The sequence below is a fragment of the Camarhynchus parvulus genome, chromosome 5 (assembly GCF_901933205.1).
Source record: "Camarhynchus parvulus chromosome 5, STF_HiC, whole genome shotgun sequence".
Taxonomy (NCBI): Eukaryota; Metazoa; Chordata; class Aves; order Passeriformes; family Thraupidae; genus Camarhynchus; species Camarhynchus parvulus.
The window spans coordinates 18335676-18355454 of NC_044575.1; the positions used below are offsets into that span (position 1 = coordinate 18335676).

General features: G+C 40.2%; 1 protein-coding gene across 3 annotated transcripts in view; it reads right to left on the reverse strand.

Moving 5' to 3' along the window:
- The window catches only part of SLC1A2 (solute carrier family 1 member 2), an 87005-nt gene that overhangs the window by 19430 nt on the left and 47796 nt on the right, over positions 1–19779 (reverse strand). For all 3 annotated transcript variants that reach the window (XM_030948593.1, XM_030948592.1, XM_030948591.1), the window contains exons 2-8: positions 14726–14865; positions 13439–13591; positions 12561–12811; positions 8972–9131; positions 5890–6016; positions 3840–4073; positions 2913–3107 (exon numbers count right to left, since the gene is read on the reverse strand). In XM_030948593.1, coding sequence (XP_030804453.1) covers positions 2913–3107; positions 3840–4073; positions 5890–6016; positions 8972–9131; positions 12561–12811; positions 13439–13591; positions 14726–14855 — 1250 coding nt within the window. In that variant the 5' untranslated portion in view covers positions 14856–14865. The remainder of the gene's footprint in view (positions 1–2912; positions 3108–3839; positions 4074–5889; positions 6017–8971; positions 9132–12560; positions 12812–13438; positions 13592–14725; positions 14866–19779) is intronic.

A 19779-nucleotide genomic window follows, 5' to 3' on the forward strand; every position in this document is an offset into this window, starting at 1 on the left:
TGTGGGTGGCACCTTAGCTCCTGAAAGCATGAACTGTGCCGCAGTGGGTGCCATTTCCTTTGGGCTTCCTGGAGGGACCGGGAGCTCACCCCACCACTCATACCCAACAAACCTGAAAGTGTGTGGGAGGGGTTCACAGCTGGTCTGTGAGTCAGAAAGGGTTAGTGAAAGAGAAGGAGCTGATAAGAGTTGCCTTTGCTCCTGAAAGGAGCTTTACCAAGGCTGTCAGCATGGAAACGAAGGAGAGAGAGAGAGAGATACAAACGAGGGGCAGGCTGCCTTGCTCCAATGAATAATTTCTTGATTTACTCTGGCCAATGAATAAGTATAAACTTTGTGAAAGAGTATAAAAAGACAGCATGCTGTAAAATAAATATAGAGAAGCCTTCTTAATTACAGTGTGTTCTTCAGTTCGTTATGACTGTCACAACAACGACAAAAGTGCTTCCAATACCCAAGTAGGGGAGAACAGACTCTGCAGGAAATACTTGCCCATTAGCCCCAGAACTCATCTGTTAGCCTGATTTAGAGCTGCCAGATGCTGTCTGGCTGGGTCTGACCTAGGCTGCAGTGTGTTTGTCAGGTGTCTGGGTTAGAGTGCAGCCTGGCTCACTAAATACCCAGATAGGTCCAGCAGATGTGCAGGCAGGATGCTCTGCTCTGCTGTCAGGCTTTGCACATGATGCCAGATCCTCAGGCACCTCCAGCCTAAACTGGTAAGGGATTCCTTCCAAACTCTGTGAGCAAATGCTCCTGCCTTCCCACATCAGTACTTACAGACCTGGAGGGGAATGAAACTAGCAGAGGTTAGAACTAAACAGAAACTCTCTTAGCTACCAAGATCACCCTTTCCCAAAGAACACAGAAAATCAGAGGAATTAAATTACCAGTATGAAGTAACTAAGGCTGGTCAAAGGCTAATTAAGTCTTTATAAGTTTATGTCTGGGTCATTTGAATATTGTCATCACAAAGTGCATATTCCAGAAAAAACCTAATAATCTTTCCTTCATTTGTATTGTAATCTCAAGACATAGCTCTAGTCATATTGCTATAGCAAAAAATGCAGGAAGAGGAAAAGCAGTGGTTTTACAAATTGACCAAAGTTGCTCCCTGCTTTGTAAATGTCAGTCGCAAATCTGGATACACCAGCCTTGAAATGGTGAGATCAGGAAGAGCCAATTGCTCAATCCCTCAGAGAAAGAGAAGATGAGTAACTCAGGTTCAAGCCTACCAAATCTCCTGGACAACAGCAGATTCCTGATTTGAATTTCCCTGGTCTCAATTTAGTTTAATATGTGGCATCTCTGAAATGACAGTTTCCAGTTTTAGGAACATATATGGATCGTGCAGGTCTAGCATCTGCCTTCATCAGAAGCAGCCCTGAAAACCTTTTACAAACTTGGCTTTACTATTTCAGGAGTCAGGGCAGGAAGTAAACAAATGGAAAGTGTGGAACTAGTATAGCTGGGCAAGAAACATAGAATTAGACATCCCTTTGAAGGAGTTTCTTTAGTGTTAAAAATGTTTAATAAAAGAAAACTGTGTGGGTGAAAATGACAGGAAGAAGACAAACTTGGCAGCCTTCGCTTGTGGTTTCCATTTTAACTATTCAAAATGTTAGACCTGCTGTCTTCATCAAGTTAAAATTCCCTTACAGTAAACAGCCTTCAATCACTCTTATCCCTTTTTAATGGGTACTTTCTTTTGTCCTTACAGATGCTCAGCTTTCTTCTGGATAAGACAATTTGATATGAAAAGACTACATTTAATATTTGCTGGGTTAGAGATAAAAGGTCTGGGAGTATCCAGACCATGCCACAGACAATCTCACCCTCAGGATGGGCTATTCTCAGTTCATTATTTTTTTTCCTGTTCACCAAAGTCACAGAAAAAGTACAGGAAAAAATAAACACATAGAAAGATTTTTTAGGCATAACTTTTTCTTGTAGTGTATATAAACAGATATATTCTAGAAAGTGAATGGCCCGTACATGAGTTATAGCACACCCCTAAACTAAAAAAAAAAACACATTTCATTGGACAGAGAATGCTTTATATTAAAATTGACATTGTTTTGTGTGCTGGTTTTGGCTGGAGTAGAATTCATTTCCTTCACAGTGCCTAGTATGGGGCTGTGTTTTGGATTTGTGCTGAGCACAGGGTTGATAATGCAGAGATGTTTTTGTTATCGCTGAGCAGGGCTCACACAGAGCCAAGACCTTTTCTGCTCCTTGTACAGCCATGGTGGTAAGGGAGCTGGGGGTGCAGGGGAGGAGGCACAGCTGGGACAGGTGATCTCAACTGACGAAAGGGATATGCCACACCACATGTGTGTGGAATCATCACTCCATAACGTGGGAGGAAGAAGGAGAAAAGGCGAGTTTGGAGTGATGTCCTTTGTCTTCCCAAGTGACTGTCACATGTGATGGGGCCCTGCTCTCCTGGAGGTGGCTGAGCACCTGCTCACCTGTGGGAGGTAGTGGATTAACTCCTCGGTTTTCTTTGCTTGTGGGCACTATTTCTGCTTTACCCAATTAAACTATTGCTATCTCAGCCCATGAGTTTTCTTTTACCCTTGTGATTCTGTCCCCGATCCCGCTGGTGAGGGAGTGAGCAAGTGGCTGTGTGGGGTTTGGTGTCCACCCGGAGTTAAACCATGACAATTGTCAACTGTAGAAGTGTAAAACACCAGCATTACGGCTGTAAAACACCAGCACTATGGCTGCAAATATAGAAACACACCACCAGAGAACCAGGACCCATATATAAAACATTCATTTGCATATCATTATTAGAAATCCATGGATTTCATACTGAATCCAACTGAGACGACTCAGCTACTGAGAAGACATCCAAGCCAAAGCATTCACATCTTACGGTCTGTAGAAACAAAGGACTCTTTTGAACTGACCTCACAGTAACTATCTGGCCTCCATCCAGGTCAATTCCATTCATCTGTGCTATGAAGATGGCAGCCACAGCTTCATAAAGGGCAGTTCCATCCATGTTAATAGTTGCTCCAACAGGAAGAACAAACCTTGTTACACGCTTATCAATGCCAAGATTTTCTTCAAGACACCGGAATGTGACGGGTAATGTTCCAGCACTAGGGAGAGAAAGCAAAAAACACAAAGTCATAATTAAAATCAATATAACACATACGCATAAGGGAGCAAAATCAGAAATTCTAATACCATTGTTTATATTTTCTACTTCCACTTTCTGCTGTGATTTAAGCCTTTTTTAGACAATTTTTAAATTAGGCCTACATTTAACTGGAAGTGGGACTGTAGCCAAGACATGAATGTGGCTTGATGTAGGATGAGAGCTTGAGAGTGCCTGGATGAATGCTCAGCTTTTCACTGAAGCCCAATTATTTTGCCAAAATTGATTAAAATAAAACTGAGAGGTTTTTTTCCTTTATTTTGTGAAACCTAGAAATGTTTGGTTTTTCTTTCTTGAATGTAATGAGACTGGACTTACCATGCTCTGAAAAGAAAAAGAATTATCACTTTTCCTAGTTGAGGAAACAAGCACAGAATTAACACAATTTGCACAAGTGATTAGGCAAATGGCAGAAAAGAAAACAAAATAAGGAAGAAAAAACAAAAAAGTAAGTCTCCCAGATTTCTGCAGGTCTCTGCAGAGATACATCCTCTCTAGAGAATCCTGAAGTCAAGTGGTATTTTGATTTATTTAAACATGGTTGTATTAAAAATAGTTTTCATCCAATAGCATAAAATGATTTTGCAGTGAAGGTTAGAACAGCAGATGTACCATGTAAACAGCAGTAATAATCTGCCAAAAAATAAAGCACACTGGTATTTCTCAGGTGTACCTGGAAGCTGTGCCTAGTGCTGTGATCCATGCCTGGAAAATCCCAGCAAGGAATGAAAATGGGCTTTTCCTTGTTATCACAAAGTAGAGCAGAGGCAGGAAGATCCCTCCATGGATGACAAGACCCACAATCACAGTGACCATGTACATGCCAAGTTGTCTAGCAACTACTTCTAGGTCCTTGATTGCAATGATTTTGCCACAGATGAGGCAAGCAATACCCAACGGGGAGTACCTGGAGAAAGAAAACAAGCATAGGCAGAATTCATCTTGGCAGTGCAGTCATAGAAGCTGGGCTGAACAAAACACAGACTGGCGAAGAGCAGGGAGCTCTCAGGCTCAACATTGAGGTGCACATAAATAAGTGATGGAAATTCAAGGGACAGTTTTCACATCTTTTTTAAAAAACAAATAGCAAATTCCCCATCTGCTTCATTTTCCATCCTATCAAATGGAACATGCCTTTCCTGAATAGCTCTCAATCCTAAAATAACATTGTACAAGAATATGATAATGTTACACAGGCTTGCATCATTATAAAGTATGGTGCAGATTTGTTCTTAAAATGTAACTTTTACAACCCATTGTTTATCTGGTTTCAGGAGGTTGCATTATTTACTTCAGTTAAACTATTTGTTGAAATGAACTGTTTATATCTTGAAGGCTGGAAATGTTTCCACTATGTTCTTTCAATAATTCAGACAAATGCTTTTTAATTTATGGAGTCTTCATTAATTATGTACTTTTGTTACTTAGGGTAGGGGTTTTGTCTCCTCAATCATTAGAACAATACAAAGGAAACTGATTTTCAGAATAAAAGTGCTTCCTGGTTTTTGTTAGAATATCTCATGGTTTCTCAAGCAATGTGCCCAAGGCCTGGAAGCCTTCAATCACTTCAAATGCAAGGCCAGCTGTTATACCAGTTATCATAAAATGCCACGTTTCAGTGACCTTGACAAAATGCAGTTCTTACAGAGAGTTACATGTTGTCAGAGCCAGATGTCTGTTTTGTTTTATGCTTGTGTAGCAATGCCATGTTCCTGAGAGTCTCTAGGTGCCATGGGAGTTGCAGATGTCTGTGCTGAGCAATCATAAACCAAACAGAATGTAACTCTGCATAAGGAAGTGCTTTTTTCTTTATAAACACACACTAAAATCCCCTTGCTTCTGGCTCAACAAATCTCTAAAAATTCTAAACAGAGATGAACAAAAGGAATTCCCAACATCAATTTCCTTTTTTTCATGAGAAGAGAAATAAAAATCACATCAATAAAAATAAATATTTACAGTGAATTTCTTTAAACTTGAAAGATTTCCTGCTGTTGCAACACTGACTACTAGAGAATGTTTATATTGTAGGCAGAGTATTACATCTTGGGTCTACCAAATGGTGCTAAATAAGAGTAAATTCTTGCTCCTGCAGGGTTATGGGGGTTATGACTTTCTTAAAGGCAAGTCAGGCCCCATTATTACAAACAGGTATACTTCAAAAAGAGGGCAGATATCTTCCAGTGACCCCATTGCAGCAAGGTTGTAAGACATTCTGCAGAAACGATGAGTGAAAGGATTACACATCACTGAAAACTACTGGAATTTTATTTGATGCTAAAGTATTTTTACTAAAGAAGACCATGAATAAAGTGTGTTTACAGGCTTTTTTTGTAATTATACCTTCAAGGCATATGGGATTATGCTAACCTCCCAGGAAGATTGGGATACTCTTGTGTGGGCCATTCTTGCTCGCTGAGCTGTTCTCCCCTGTAATGAACTTCCACAGTCAATGTGGCATTTGAAGGCCTTTCCTGGTACATGCATTGTATTTTAGCACACAAAGAACAGAATCTCTTCAGAAATGTTTCAAGTTGGGTCCTAAATAATCCTCACCAAATGGAAATAATGCTGCTGTGGTTCTAATATACCTTTCAATGCTTTAGAAAGTAAACTATTTAATTACACAGTTTACTAACAAACTGGCATCACTATATCAAGGTTTTATAAGGGCTTTTTAAAAATTACTTTTTTTGTTTTATGAGTTAGAACTACAAACTTACCACATGATCATGGTTACTAACTTCATTACAATCTCATTCAGGATGTTGAAGAAGTCCACCATCATCTTGGCCTGTTCTCCCATTTTCCCCATAGCAATGCCAAAAGCAATAAAGAATCCTATCAAACCTGTTGGGAAAAATTGCAAGACAAAAAAGAAGAAGTTTTTGTACTTAGTCAATGTCTTGATGCTACCTGCAAATCCAGATTTCACAGAAACATAGAATCACAGTTTAGGTAAATTTGGAAAGGACCACAGTGGGTCATCTTGCCCTACCTCCCTGCTCAAGCAGGGTCATCCTAGAGCACTTTGGTCAGGATATCAGAACTATAGGGTATTACACATGTCTTGGGAGTTTTTAATATGCACTCATGCTCGACTACCATAATTAAATCCAGAAAATCTTTGATTCTTCAATGTTTTACTAATTTCACAGCCCAATTACAGTTTTGTTGGTTTTTTGTCCTGTATTGATCTGATCATCAAAAAATACATATACAGTAATCTTCTCAGTGCCATTCAGCTATTAGAAACCTCATGAGCTCTGACAAATGGGAAAGGTAACACAGTGCTGCACTGTAACTCCATTGTTAAAAGAGTTTCTAGAAACCAAGAGGAATTTTCTCAGGCTTTACAAAAGTGCCTTGACAGACCAATCAGTCCTGGAGTGTGGGAAAAGGCAAAGTAGCCCCAGAACTTTTGTAGGGCCGGAGTATTCCTGTTAAATGAAGAAGGTAGAGGCGAGAGGAGAAGGTGGGTATTGCACTTAACCACAGAACTCCCATTAAGTAGCTTAACCTCACTGAAAAGGCTATCAGTTGATACAAAATTGTAGCATTCAAAATGGGCAACATTTGTCTCCTAAATGTAGATTTATCTGGAGTATTGGACTATCAGTGTGAAAGAACAACGGATGCATCTGTCATGGATTACTTTGGAGCTGTTTCTTCAATGCTAACCTTTTATATCCAGAAATTTTCAGTGCCCAGGGCTGGATTATTAACTGATACTGACAGATGGTTTGAATCTTCAGCCATTCTTTGAGGCTAAATTTTCAGTCATGATATTCAGTCCAATATTTAACAAATGTGTAAACTAATCTGGGAAATTCCTATGGAAAAAACCTATTGGGACACAAAAACATTCAAGATAAGGGAATATGAGCTGCCAATACCCTGGGAAAAGACAGGCTGTCCCATAGCCTCACACTGGGTTTAGCAACCAGATTTTTTTTTTCTTCCTTTTTTTTAAATCCAGTTTCCTGTATACAAAGTCATTCTTTAGAACCAAGCTATCTTTGTTGAGTCAGTTGAATAGGGAAGTGAAGCATATGTTTGTGTGCCACAGAGCGTAGAGAAATGATGAAAAGCTTTTCAAAGACCAAGTTACTTCCTGGAATTCAGAATCTGCATTAGAAAATGTTAATAGGTAGTTTTGTTCATTAATTCCAAATGAGCTGTTATGTTAGTCATGAGAGTCAGATTGGTTCCTAGTTGCAGGAATTTGCCTGGCTTGTACAGATTATCCAAACTGGATGGCAATTCCCACAACATTTTCATTTCTTCATTCACAATCAAACCTACAACAAACCAACCCAAAAACCTCAAGAACATTTGAGAGTCATTGGTCAAAACACCACAGCAAATTCCCCAGCTATACTGTCTATTTCTTTTCTATAGGAATTGTATTCAGCCTTTTCTTATCCGTGACAGAGCCTACACAAAACAAGCCCAGCATTAAATGCAATGCATCTCTCACTCAAAACAACTGTTTCATTTTAATGCATAAGGAGAATTCTGGGAGAGAAAAAACCAGGTGAGGGCAAACAGCATTGGCAACGAGCTGCTGCCTCATGCCTGGTGCAAAATGCCAACTTGCAGCTCTGAAAGTGGCTCCTCTGCCCACAGATGCTGAATGGAACGAGAGTCATGAAAGCAGGCAGGATACAGGGCTCTTGTAGAGCAGGCTGCTTCACAGAAAAACAAGACCAGCTTACAGATGCTATCATCTCCCCTGTATCTAAGCAAAGCAGCCAACCAACTCACCAACACCTCAGGAAGGTCTGCAGACAGCACTGTGTCAGCAAGAGCTGTTCAGCAGCTGTAAGAGGCCATTTGCCCTTCAAAGATTATGGCCTACTGGTGAGAGAAAGCAGGGGATTAGGTACCCCAACATACTGTCCCATTTTGAGGACACCTATGGACAGAGAGGTGTCAGCCTCAGCCTTGTGGATGTGCTGTCACAGAGCATCTTCAAGCGTAGGTGTGAGGCTACAAATGGAGAGCTAATCTGTGACTGACTTCACCCACATACAGAAAGGAAGGAGTTGAAGGAGGAGCACTCCTCTCTCAGATGAAAAAACAGGGACTCTAGACGCAGAAGAGAAAATAGAAGTAGTGTGGAAGCTGTTTGTTTCTCGTGTGCCCCCATCCCAGACTGAACAGTTGCTTCAGGAAGGGGTGGGAGATAGGCAAAGTTTTCCTACCACCTCCACTTGATGGCTTGTTCAGACAAGATGGCATGATGGCAATTGCAGCTGGTAAAGGTCAGCAGCCAAGATGAAAGGAGGAGGGAGTTGTGACTCAGAAATGTGTCAAGCCTTTCTGGGAATTTTCTTGGGTGGTGTGGTTCACACTCCACCTCTCACTTCAGGCTCTGCCTCAAGCCAAATTAGTTCAGCACACCCAAGCCAGCTACTGGAAACAACTTGGATCCATCAGGGGGTGTGTGAAGCACTGGCTCTTGAAGCTCTCCCCCATACTGTTTTGCCAATATGCACTAGTATTAGCCTAGGTCAGCTTCTTCTAGGATGAAAGGATATTTTGGGTAGCTCCTACATGCTTTGCCACTGTACTCCTCCAATTCATAACCACAAAGCTGCCAATCCAGAACAATTCACTTGCTGATTTCTGTGATTATTGCAGAGACCAATGGACAGCCTTTAGATGATAATATTTGGTGATTATCTAGAGAGACTAAACGTGCAGTGAAGACCAGATCAGACAGCACTGACTACCTAGCCACAGCAAAAAGCTGTGACATACATACCATGTACATATTTGGCAGGCAAGAAATTTTCTTACCCAAGACGTTCATGCCATCCTTAAATTCCAGTCCCTTCTTAATGACCATCTGGGCTTCAGGTGCTGCTGTCTCATTCACCACAGCAATAGCAGAATCAGTGACATTAGGTGGCTCTTCAACAGGTAGTGGCACCAGCACTTTCTTGGTGACAGTTTGGATCTGAAGGCAATAAAAAGGGAGGATGAGAATGGAAATAGACTGAATGCATCCATATGGTAGACAAGGAATTAATAATAAAAAGTCTTCATTTGAAATTACAGGGAACTATATTTTTAAAGGATTAGATATGCATTCCACAGCCTCTTAATCCTTCTTCTAAAACTAACTTTATTTTTCAACAGTTTCAAGTGCTAAAGTACTGGGGATCTTCCTCATGACTCTAGTGTGAAAAGTATGGCAAATTCATGTTTTTTATCACTACAGTGAAACATTTTACAGACAGTTAGTCCCTTTGGCCAGGCAGTTCACAAAGGGTGCTTCCCAGCCTGTGTGTCACAGGCTGATACCATTTGTTTAGCACCAAAAGCCAGGTGCCTGTAAATTCAGTCATGGCAGCAGCTCTGCAGTAAGCAGAGCTCTCCTGTTGTTCAGGATGGTCTGTCCATCTCAAGTCATCCCAGTTTAATGGTTAACTTGAATCAAAAATTCAGGACATTTCCAACACTTCTCTTACAACTTTTGAGCTCTTGACTGCAAGAGCTCAAAATGGAATATACACAGTGCCCTGAGATCTCTAATTAAAAGATTGTGGGGGATAGATAACAGAAAGATTAGCAATGCTGCCAGATACAAATCTGACCACCTAAAAAAAAAAAGGCATCATCTTCTGACCCCATTTGGACCCACTCCTGGCACATGAAAGTCAGGGTAAAGGAAAAGCTGGGAAGGAGTGATAGGAGGAGAGTGAGCCTGAGGTTACAGCTAGGGAAAAAGGGAGGAGGGAGTGGAAAAAGAGAGACCTGTGATTTGCTGCTTTTAGAAGGGATGTTTTCCTCCCACCTCACACCTTGACCCTTTTTCGCCCTCTTCATGGTCCTGGGACAGGCAAAACGGTTTGGAAGCTATGACTGGCTTGCGATGTTTTCCCACCTGCTCCCTACTCCTCTTGCTCCTAGAAACACTTAGCAAGGTAACAGAAACTGTTCATTTAGCTTTTCAAAGAACATTTCCACCTCTTTCTTGTTGACATGGACATTGTAGTACTATGGATGAGGATCCAGATTTGATCCATATGGTGTAAAGCCTTATGGTTTTAAAATACCTTACATCTTTCCTTCTGAAACCTGCTGCCTAAATCTGGAGAGGGGGAGGGATATAGACAGAAAACTTACATAGCTTTGCATGAGAAACTCTTCAGTCGTCCTGAAGCCACCTAACATTTTTGAATGCCTACTTTTTTTCAGAGTTAAATTTTATCTAAAGGATTTTGTCAACAGAGAACTTTTTAATGTGAGGCATTCAGAATGCAAGAACCGAGTAATGGAAATTAAAATATTAGACTCTTCACACTCGCATATTCCACTACAGTCACTTAAGTTAAAGGTCCTCAGCAGTCCTTTGCTCAAGGTCACAATCTCTAAAAATGCTGAGTCTGACATAAAGCTTAGATTCTGACGACATTTGAGACTAAAAACCATTTAAATGTCATAGTTATATTCACAGATGGTCCCATGGTTTTTCTGCTGGAATAGCAATTTTCATTATAAATTCAAACTTTCTTGTGGACCATGTGAAAATTCAGGAGAGAGTGAAATTTCATGATAGCCACAGTCCAGTTTGCAAATGAACAGTTCCAAAGCTGCACATGAACCTCTTCATTGGCTTTTGCCAGGTTGCAATGAAAGGCACAAAAACTTCCCCCCCACACAGTTCATTACCATTGCTGTTCACCCTTCAGAACCACTCTTTGCATGATTACTGCTAAATATTTCTTCCACCTAAGGCTACCTGGAAACTCTGAGTGTCTATGGAGAGAGACTGTATGAATGTAGGAAAGGAAATATATACTGACACCATAAAAGCAGGTTATTTTTCCTCCTAAAGAGAGAGAAAAGTAAAGCCTAACTCCTTACAGAGGAGTTAAGGGCTATCAGAAGCAAAAGTTCCATCTAGTCACACTTCACAAATGAAACGTGGCTTTGTGGCAGAGGTTTTAAGTAGAAATTAGTCTGGAATCTGCTAAAATCAAACACTGAAAAGCCAGAAAGCTCTTTTTTTTTTTTTTACTAAATTTAAAAATAATCAGTGAAATTAGTGATCCATAACCAGTGAAATAACCTGAACACTGGTATTACACACACTGAAAAAATAATACTAACATTAAAAAAAAAAAATCTATCTGACACAGGTAGCTTGATTCTTTTTTCTGTTTTTTTTTCCCTTTGTCAGGATATTTGACCACTTTCAACTGAAAAGAAACTGAATTTTCCTGTCTTCCACAGTTCAAATGAGGGAGAGGAAGAAAAAACCATAAGCACCCTGCTTTCCCTCACTTAATTTTGCAGAAATACATTTCACATTACATGTGATGTTAAGCCACCAACAGTTTGAACACATGACTGACATTCCTGTGATGATTTGGAAATATTGAGAATGTTCTTTCTCTAAATCCCCAAGGATTATATGTTTTTATGTGGAAGTCCATGTAAGAAGTGAAGCAATCCAAACCCTTTTGGCAGTTTAGGTCACTCTCCATTCTTCCACTCTCCCATGGCCTCTTTTCCCTTCCCCCTCTTCTTGCTCCTTTTTTCTTTGGCTATAACCACAGCACCAGCTATCATGCCATTTCACACAGGAACACTTCAGAACAGGTTTGGCAACAAAATCCTGTTACATCAAAAACACCCAAAACCAACCCAACCCCCCAAAAACCCTGTCTGCGTTACTTTCAAACAATTCAGATGGAGGGAAAAGCAGCTTACATACAAGAAATATGCTTAAGCATATTTTACCTCTTAAAGTCCAGGTGTTTTGATTAAGCACTGGTGAAAGGCTTTCAGACAAAATTAACTCCCTACAGGGCAAGCAACACATTGTGCAAGCATCCTTCCTTCCCAGCATACTCCAAAGCTGGTGAGATGGAGCCACCTGTAGGTGCATCAGCCCTTTGGATCTATTATCCCCACCTCATCTGGACTCTAACACAGCAACAGAGGTTATGGGAGGTTGGGTTTTGGGGTACATTTTTGGCAATGAGCTGGAATGATGGTCATCCATATATTCCAAACAGGGCATTGCAGAACCATCATCTCTGTAATTAACAGCCAAGTTAAAATTCAGCCTGGGTGAAAGACCGAGCCAGCATTCATGACCATAGATACTGTATGAAAGGCATGGAGAAAATTAAAGATTACTTAATAACAAAATTTAAATAAACTTCATTAAAAACACCCCCATGAATTTAAATAATAACTACAACATAAACCAAGGCAGCTATAAATAATGCTGTTTCATTTACCTGCTCAAGACTTTAGACCTGTGTTCCTCTTTACATCATCATTTCTCTGATTAACCTAAACAATGACATTAACTCTGCAGACAACCCTGACAAGGTTGTAAAGAATATTACCAAGGAGCAGAAGGATTTACCTGCTGAAAGCATGCTTGAACCAGATTTTCAGGGAACAAGTTTCGGATCAAATCCAGGAAGGCATCCAGGCTAGATACTTCATCATTCTTCTTCCCTTGCCCAAGCTGTTTCTTGAGTTTTGGATTCCCTGGATGGATGGCTAAAACCAGAATCACACCCAGCACAGCAGCAATAATAGTGGTGGACATGTAGTAGACCATGGCTCTTGTCCCCAGGCGGCCACTTGCTTTAGCATCTAATCCAGACAGCCCTGCATGTGTATAAGATACAAGCAAATATATTGACAATCAATATCCAATTAAATAATTATAAAATAAACTCCTTTATAATTTTCAACATTTAATGACTATCTCTGGGTGTCTACTTTCATCCTTGTGATATTCTCACCATGAGACAGATTACTGATGCTTCCCCCTCTAGTTCTTATGTGTGAAGTGTCTACTGCTAATAATTTGAAGAGAAGCATTTAAAACTCCATCTAATTGCAGAGGAAGCATTATAAAATAGAGAAGATCTCTACCATCTTTTGCCCTTGACTTTTGCAAACTGGTGACTGTCTGGCTGACACCACACCTTCAAGAAGTCTAGGCTCAGTAGTGTCAGGCCATTTTATTTGCAAGGTCCAATCTGGAAATTAGATCAAACAGCATATTAAGAAATTTCTGATTGTAGCATGTGTGCATGTGCTTGGAAATAAATTCACTAGAGCATATACATACCAAAGCCAACCGAGTTATTCAGAAATTTACTCTGAAATACTCACTGCAACTGCAAAATGCTGACAGGATCCCATCATTATTCTTCCTACATCACAAAAAGCAAACCAGGTGATACCTGTAGAAAGCATCTTAAAGTATTTATGGCTAATGGATCTTACCTGTGATTAAACTGGAGATAATTAAAGGGAGGATCAGCATTTTTAGCATCCGCATAAGTATGTCTCCTGGGAAGGCTATTAACATGATGATGTCAGGGTCAATAGGTGTTGCTAGGCGAAGAAGACCCCCACACACTGCACCCAGGATGACACCTGGACAAAGAACAAACAAAGGAGCAGGTGGGTATTGGAAGGAACTGCCTGATGTGGAATAATGCACATATCTTTGAGGAAAACTTGAGTCTTGGGGCTCATGTCTCATTTCTTTTTTGATTCTCTGCATCCTTCTCCTTGTGCTGATATTCTCAAAACACAAACAACCCCTCATCATTTATGTGGATAAAGTGATAAAACTTAAACCTCCTGCTCAGGATTAAGGCTGTTAAAGAATAGACTAGGGGGGAAAATACCACGTCTACTTTCATAACATGATCTCTGTGAACAGGTATTTTATGTTTACATCCAGTATGTCTTTTTTTCCTGATCCCAAGCCCAAGTGTAGCAAAACCAGATAGCAAGGCTTGTGTTGCAATTCGCAGCAATTACGACTATGAAGTATCTCTTTGATACAATGAAAAAATATATGTGTATTTAAATTTTTTTTCTTGGACAGCATCAGGTACACCTTTGAAAGGTGATTCAAGGCAAACACTTCAGCAGTATGTGGTTTTGCAGGCTGAAAATATGGATATGAAATTTGCAGCTCAAGACCAGTTGCAGCTGTTTTTTCAAACAATAATAAGAGTATGTCTACAAATTTGCTGCATATGGCTGTTGGGCTTTCAGTGAAAAAGAAACAGGCAAAGAGCCAGTGAACCACAATAAAATGTCAAACTGTTCCGTATATGGAAGCTGCTAAAGCCAGAGGCAATATTCAAGATGAGATCATGGAGTGCTGGCTTACAGCTACAGAGAGGAAAGACAAACCTTGAAACCAGTGAAGTGTAAACTGAGAGATAAAAGAAAATTTTGAAGAGTTTTTATCTTTTTTTTTCCCCAAATCACTGAGAGAAAAAAAGAATAGTGCATTCAGTTCTACTGGATGACACTGACCTGGGGGTTTAAATCATACTCCTTTCCAAACCAGATACCTCAGTGGTGTGGATTTGCTATGTGTTGTGTCAGGAATACCCTGCTCACCTGAACTCCACAAGCAGTGCCCATAGGCATCCTATCTCCTCTCTGGCTGCTCAGCTGGAACAGCTGAAGGCCACAGACAGGAGCTGTGGTGCCACAGGAACAAATGCAGATACACACAGGGTGTCCAGGGCAGCAGATGTAGCTTACCAAACACAGTAAGAGTCAGGAGCAGATTCCTGTGGAGGGACTGGCAGAACTGCACACATATGTTCCTGGATCTGTGCTCCACTGGATTTAAATGACTTTCATGCATCCGGACTTCTACTTGCTTAGGCATATTGTTGGCACTAGAATAAAAAATGAAAATCAAGTAGAAGTTGTAGCACAAGGCGCCAAAAGGGAAAGTCTGGATTACTTCCATCATATATAACTGGGGAATCTGATGCATATTCCACCACCTCCCACATTTCATAAACACTGCATAGTTACTGCTCCAAAGAAGTCTCTGAAATGGCAGTGGGGTGTCCTTCTAAAGGTGTAGCCTGCACTGTATTTTTTGCAGTTATTTCTCAAATGGTAGAGATACAATCAGAATTAATTCACTGGACATAGCATCACAAATGTTTCAAGGACTAAACTATTGGTATGGAGCAAGAAAATTAGGTTTCCCCAAAACCCATGGCTGTTTAGTTAAGTAGAAGAGACAGCTGAAAGAACAAAGTTTTTATTAGCAGGAAAATGTAGATTTTAATACCTTATTTAATTCCAAATGAGGATAATAGTTTAAAAATTAGGATTAATTTGCAAAAGAAAGCATTCAATAACATTTTGCTCAATCTTTTGGAAACATTTAATTTCAACATTAACATTTTATTTTAATATAATCAGAATGCTGATGTCAAGAGAATACTTTTAACTTGGTTATAATGAGACTTGAACAATTGCCACTGAAAATTAGTTAGAGAACTATGCATTTCCCAAGAAAACCTTTCGTTTCATTGAATTGGCAATGCTTAGAGGAAAAAGTTTTTTCAATAGCTCTAGTTTATATCTGAGGAAGTGTGTAGTGGGTTGATGCTGGCTGGATGCCAGGCACCCACCAAAGCTGCTCGCTCACTCCCCTCTGCAGCTGGACAGGGGACAGAAGATTTAACGAAGGCTTTGTGGGTTGAAATACAGACTGGGAGAAATTGTTCATCAAATACCATCATGGGAAAAACTGGCTCAGCTTGGGGATATGAGTTGCATTTATTATTAACAAAGAGTAGGACAATGAAAAGTCCTTAAGAACGCCTTCCTGCCACCCTTCCCTCCCACCCCAGGGGGCAAGGAGACAGGGCATGGGGGCTGTGGTCAGTTCATCACCTGAGGCTTCATCACTGCTCAGGGAGAGGAGTCCTTCCTCTGCTTCACCATGGTGTCCCTCCCACAGGAGATAGTTCCCTGTGAACTTCTCCAGTGTGGCTCCATCCCACCAGCAGCACTCCTGCCAAAACTGCTGCAACGTGAGTCCCTCCCACAGGCACACAGTCCTGCCAAAACTGCTGTACCACGAGTCCCTCCCATGGGCAACTGTGCCCCTCCAAGTGTTGCAGCATGGGTCCTTCTTACACAGAGTGCAGTCCTCCAAGGACAGGCTGCCTCAGCATGGGAACAGAACCCCTCTCTCCATGGCTGCAGGTGGATCTCTGCACCCCAGTGGGTCCCCATGGTCTGCAGGGCCTCACCATGGTCATCAACACTGGCTGTGGAAGAATCTTGGCTCCAGTCCCTGGAGCACGTCCTTCCCCTCCTTCTCCACTGACCTTGGTGTCAGCTGAGTTTTTCTCACATGTTCTCACCCTGCTCTTCTCTGGCCACTTATCTGTGCAATAAATTGTTGGGTTTTTTTCTTTTTTCTTTAATTTGTTATCACACAGGCATTACCACCATTCTTGATTGTCCCAGTCTTGGCCAGCAGCACATCTGTCTTTGGGTTGGCTCTGGGGGACATGGTGGAAGCTTCCAGCAGCTTCTCACAGAAGCCACCCCTTCTCCCCTGCTACCAAAGGCAGGCCATGCAAACCCAATAGAAAGTGATACATACATGAGTGCAGGACTGCAAAAGTCACGCCTCTAATTTTCTCAATAGCTGAGAAATTATATAAATAGCAATAGACTCCCTTTTTATATACAAAGTGTTAAAATGTATTAGAAAAAATATTAAAAATGCTACTATGAATTAAACATTTCCCCTAAAAGGGAAAGCTATGTAAATATGAGAAAGAGGTAAAGAACAAAATTTTTATTATCAAGAAAATAATACCTTTTGAGATCTGGTCTTATGCCAGATTAGGACAAGATTTTAGAAAATCTTCCTCTATAACAGTAGACTGAGGTTTATAGACCTCAAACAGGTCTGAAAAGATGTATGAAGTTTCAGTGTTCTCAGTACTGAGCCATTCCCAATGAATTAAAACTTTTTTTTTATATTGTACTACTTCTTGTCCCTCCAAGTGTTATAACCTTTATTCTGCAAAGTTTTTCAACAGAAAGTTATTAGACTTGTAATAAGAATCCAGTCATTTTGACACAAATATTTCTACAATTTTCCCTTTCAAACTGAAATTGCATTTCTTTCCAATACACTTGATGGTTAAAAAAAAAACAACACTTGAAAATGCTTTAGAGAATACTCCTTTTTTTTTTAAGGGGGAAAACCCCTCCAAGTGTTGTAACCTTTATTCTGCAATTTTAAAAATATTTCACAACAGTGGTAACAACAAAATATGCTTCTGACAGTGAAACAACAAAGAATACCAGTGCACATTCTGACAGCTCAGGTGTAAAGCTTGCCCTCTTCTTGAAGACTTATCCATGCAAGTATCAGAGATACATGAGGATTAGCCAAGGGATACTGTGCACAACTTGAGGAATTACAAGAAAGATGAGACAGTGTCTGTACTTTTCATGCACATGGGCCCCAAAGCCATGAAATCACTGGTGGAAATGTGCCAAAACCCCAAGGAACTTGGGATCCAAACTTTGCAACCAAGGATTACAACTAGTTTCACTTGCATTCCAAGGATGAAGACATAACTTGTTCTGACCTATTATTCACTACAGGTTAATTATGTACTCCTTAGAAACTCTGAAATATGGACAGCTGAAACTAATTCAAAAGAAAACCTTGGAGTCTTGCTCACTAGTAAATAATTGGGTGGAACTGAAATGGATCAGTAAACAGAAGTACTTGATGATTTTACTTTGCGCTAATCTTAGTTTGGTTTCCTGGAACTCTTTCCACTTTTCCAAGTCTTACACTCTCCATCTACTTCAAGATTGTAGGCATGGAGTGAAATTCTGATAAGTATGGGCTTTTTAAAGAAAAAACACAGTAGGAAAATATGCTAACTGTGCACCCATGTTACAAAAAGTGAAGACAGATGAATATCAGAACATGAAAAATGGTACCATAAAGGAGTTAGCACTGCTTTTCAACAATGAGATATTTATCACTGGACCAGAGAGGAAGTATTGCTTCAGGCTTTTGACTATGTTGTGGGAGGAGAGAAAGAGAAAAAATAGTGAAATACAAACCTTCTATGAAGGATAAGAGAAGCTTCTTGTGTAGCACATGACAAAACTGGAATTTTGCAACAGAAATTTTCTATCCAATTACTAGAAGAGGAAAATCTGTTTATCTCAGAATCATGGAAATTAATTTTTATCTTATGGACTGAGACATCTTCCTTGTGCTGGTTGTGTACCTCTATTTGCATCTTGTAAATGATACTTGGCTCCAGAAGAATGCAGAATTTTCGCACCTGAAACCTGCAGTCACATGATGAGATAACTGCAAGAAGTGCCTATTGAAGTCAATGGAAGATGCACAGATGTAAGTCCGGGCTGAGTACAGGCCCTTATGAGCCAGACCCCCTGGATCTGTTCTACTCCTCTGCCCCTCACACTGACACTGCAGACTTTCTTCATACTCTGAAGGCCACAGTGCCACGTTAAAGCATTCAGGGAAGGGACTTAAACATGTATAAGGCTTTCTTCATTTTCATGCTGATGGAAAAAAATGAATGCATGACGGAGTGGAGCTTGACTACACTCCAGGTCATGGGCAGTACCATACTTAAGTACAAAGCCAGAAGCGTACCAACAACCAGAGGCCCTCCTACACATCTGAACATCCTTAATTAAATCTCAGTGTTAATGGTCCCTCTGCACATAGGTAAGTATGACAAAACAGTGAAGAATGCGTTTTAGCAGCTGTGATCTCTCAAACATGCACATTATTACCTTAGTTAAATAAATCATTGTTGCATTGTGCTGAGCTCCTATGGTAGTTCAAACAAAAGGCCCATCCTGAATGCTTATCTGAAACCCATCTGACCAAAACATCTTTTAGTCTAACTCCACTGAGGCCAGAACATAAAGACATAAATTAATTCTGCTCATTATTTTCTTATGTCATTATGACAAGCAGCCAAACAGCTAAGCTGCAAAACAGCTCCACAGAGAACTCATAAGTACAGAAACCTTCAAAGATGATAATATTTGCTGCTAACTACAGATGCTTAATAACATTGACAGGATTTATGAAAAATGAAACAAATATTGGAAAATAACTAGTCAAGTAGTCACATGAAACAGCACATACCAAGAGGTAGACATATGTTGTAGCTTTTGAATAATTTAGCAAGATGTTCTGCTTAGCTCTGTCACCTACCCTTCTCCCTTTTGAGGCTTTCCCTAGAAAAGAGAGAAACTCCTTTGAGCCCAGTAGATTTTATTTTTATTCACCTTGGTAGAGTACAGAACTGTCCCAAAATTAAGTCTGTATTTTCACTGATTTCAAATATGCTTTACCCGGACAAGGTGATACATAAGTGCATTAATAGAACTTAGTATCAGAATTAACTTCAATTTTACTCCCTTTTAAGCAAAGAAACAACCTCTTGCCTGAATAATCCAAAAGTTAGCTACTGTCCCTCATCTTCACAATGTGCACAAGCACAAGAAAAAGAATCTGTCTATAAACATTGAATTTACATTATCTAAATATTTACAGACAGTTTTGCATGGATATACAGTGCCATATGAGATAATCTATTTATCTGCACTTTTTAGGCTGTAGTCTGTTTCTCTTACTGGTTGCTACACATAATGTGCCAAAATGCAGGAAAATCATTTATTAAAACCCTAAGGTCCCTGGTATGTTTTGTTCCTATTTCCTCCTAAAGCATTTTCCTTAGGTTTTCTCTCAGTTCCCT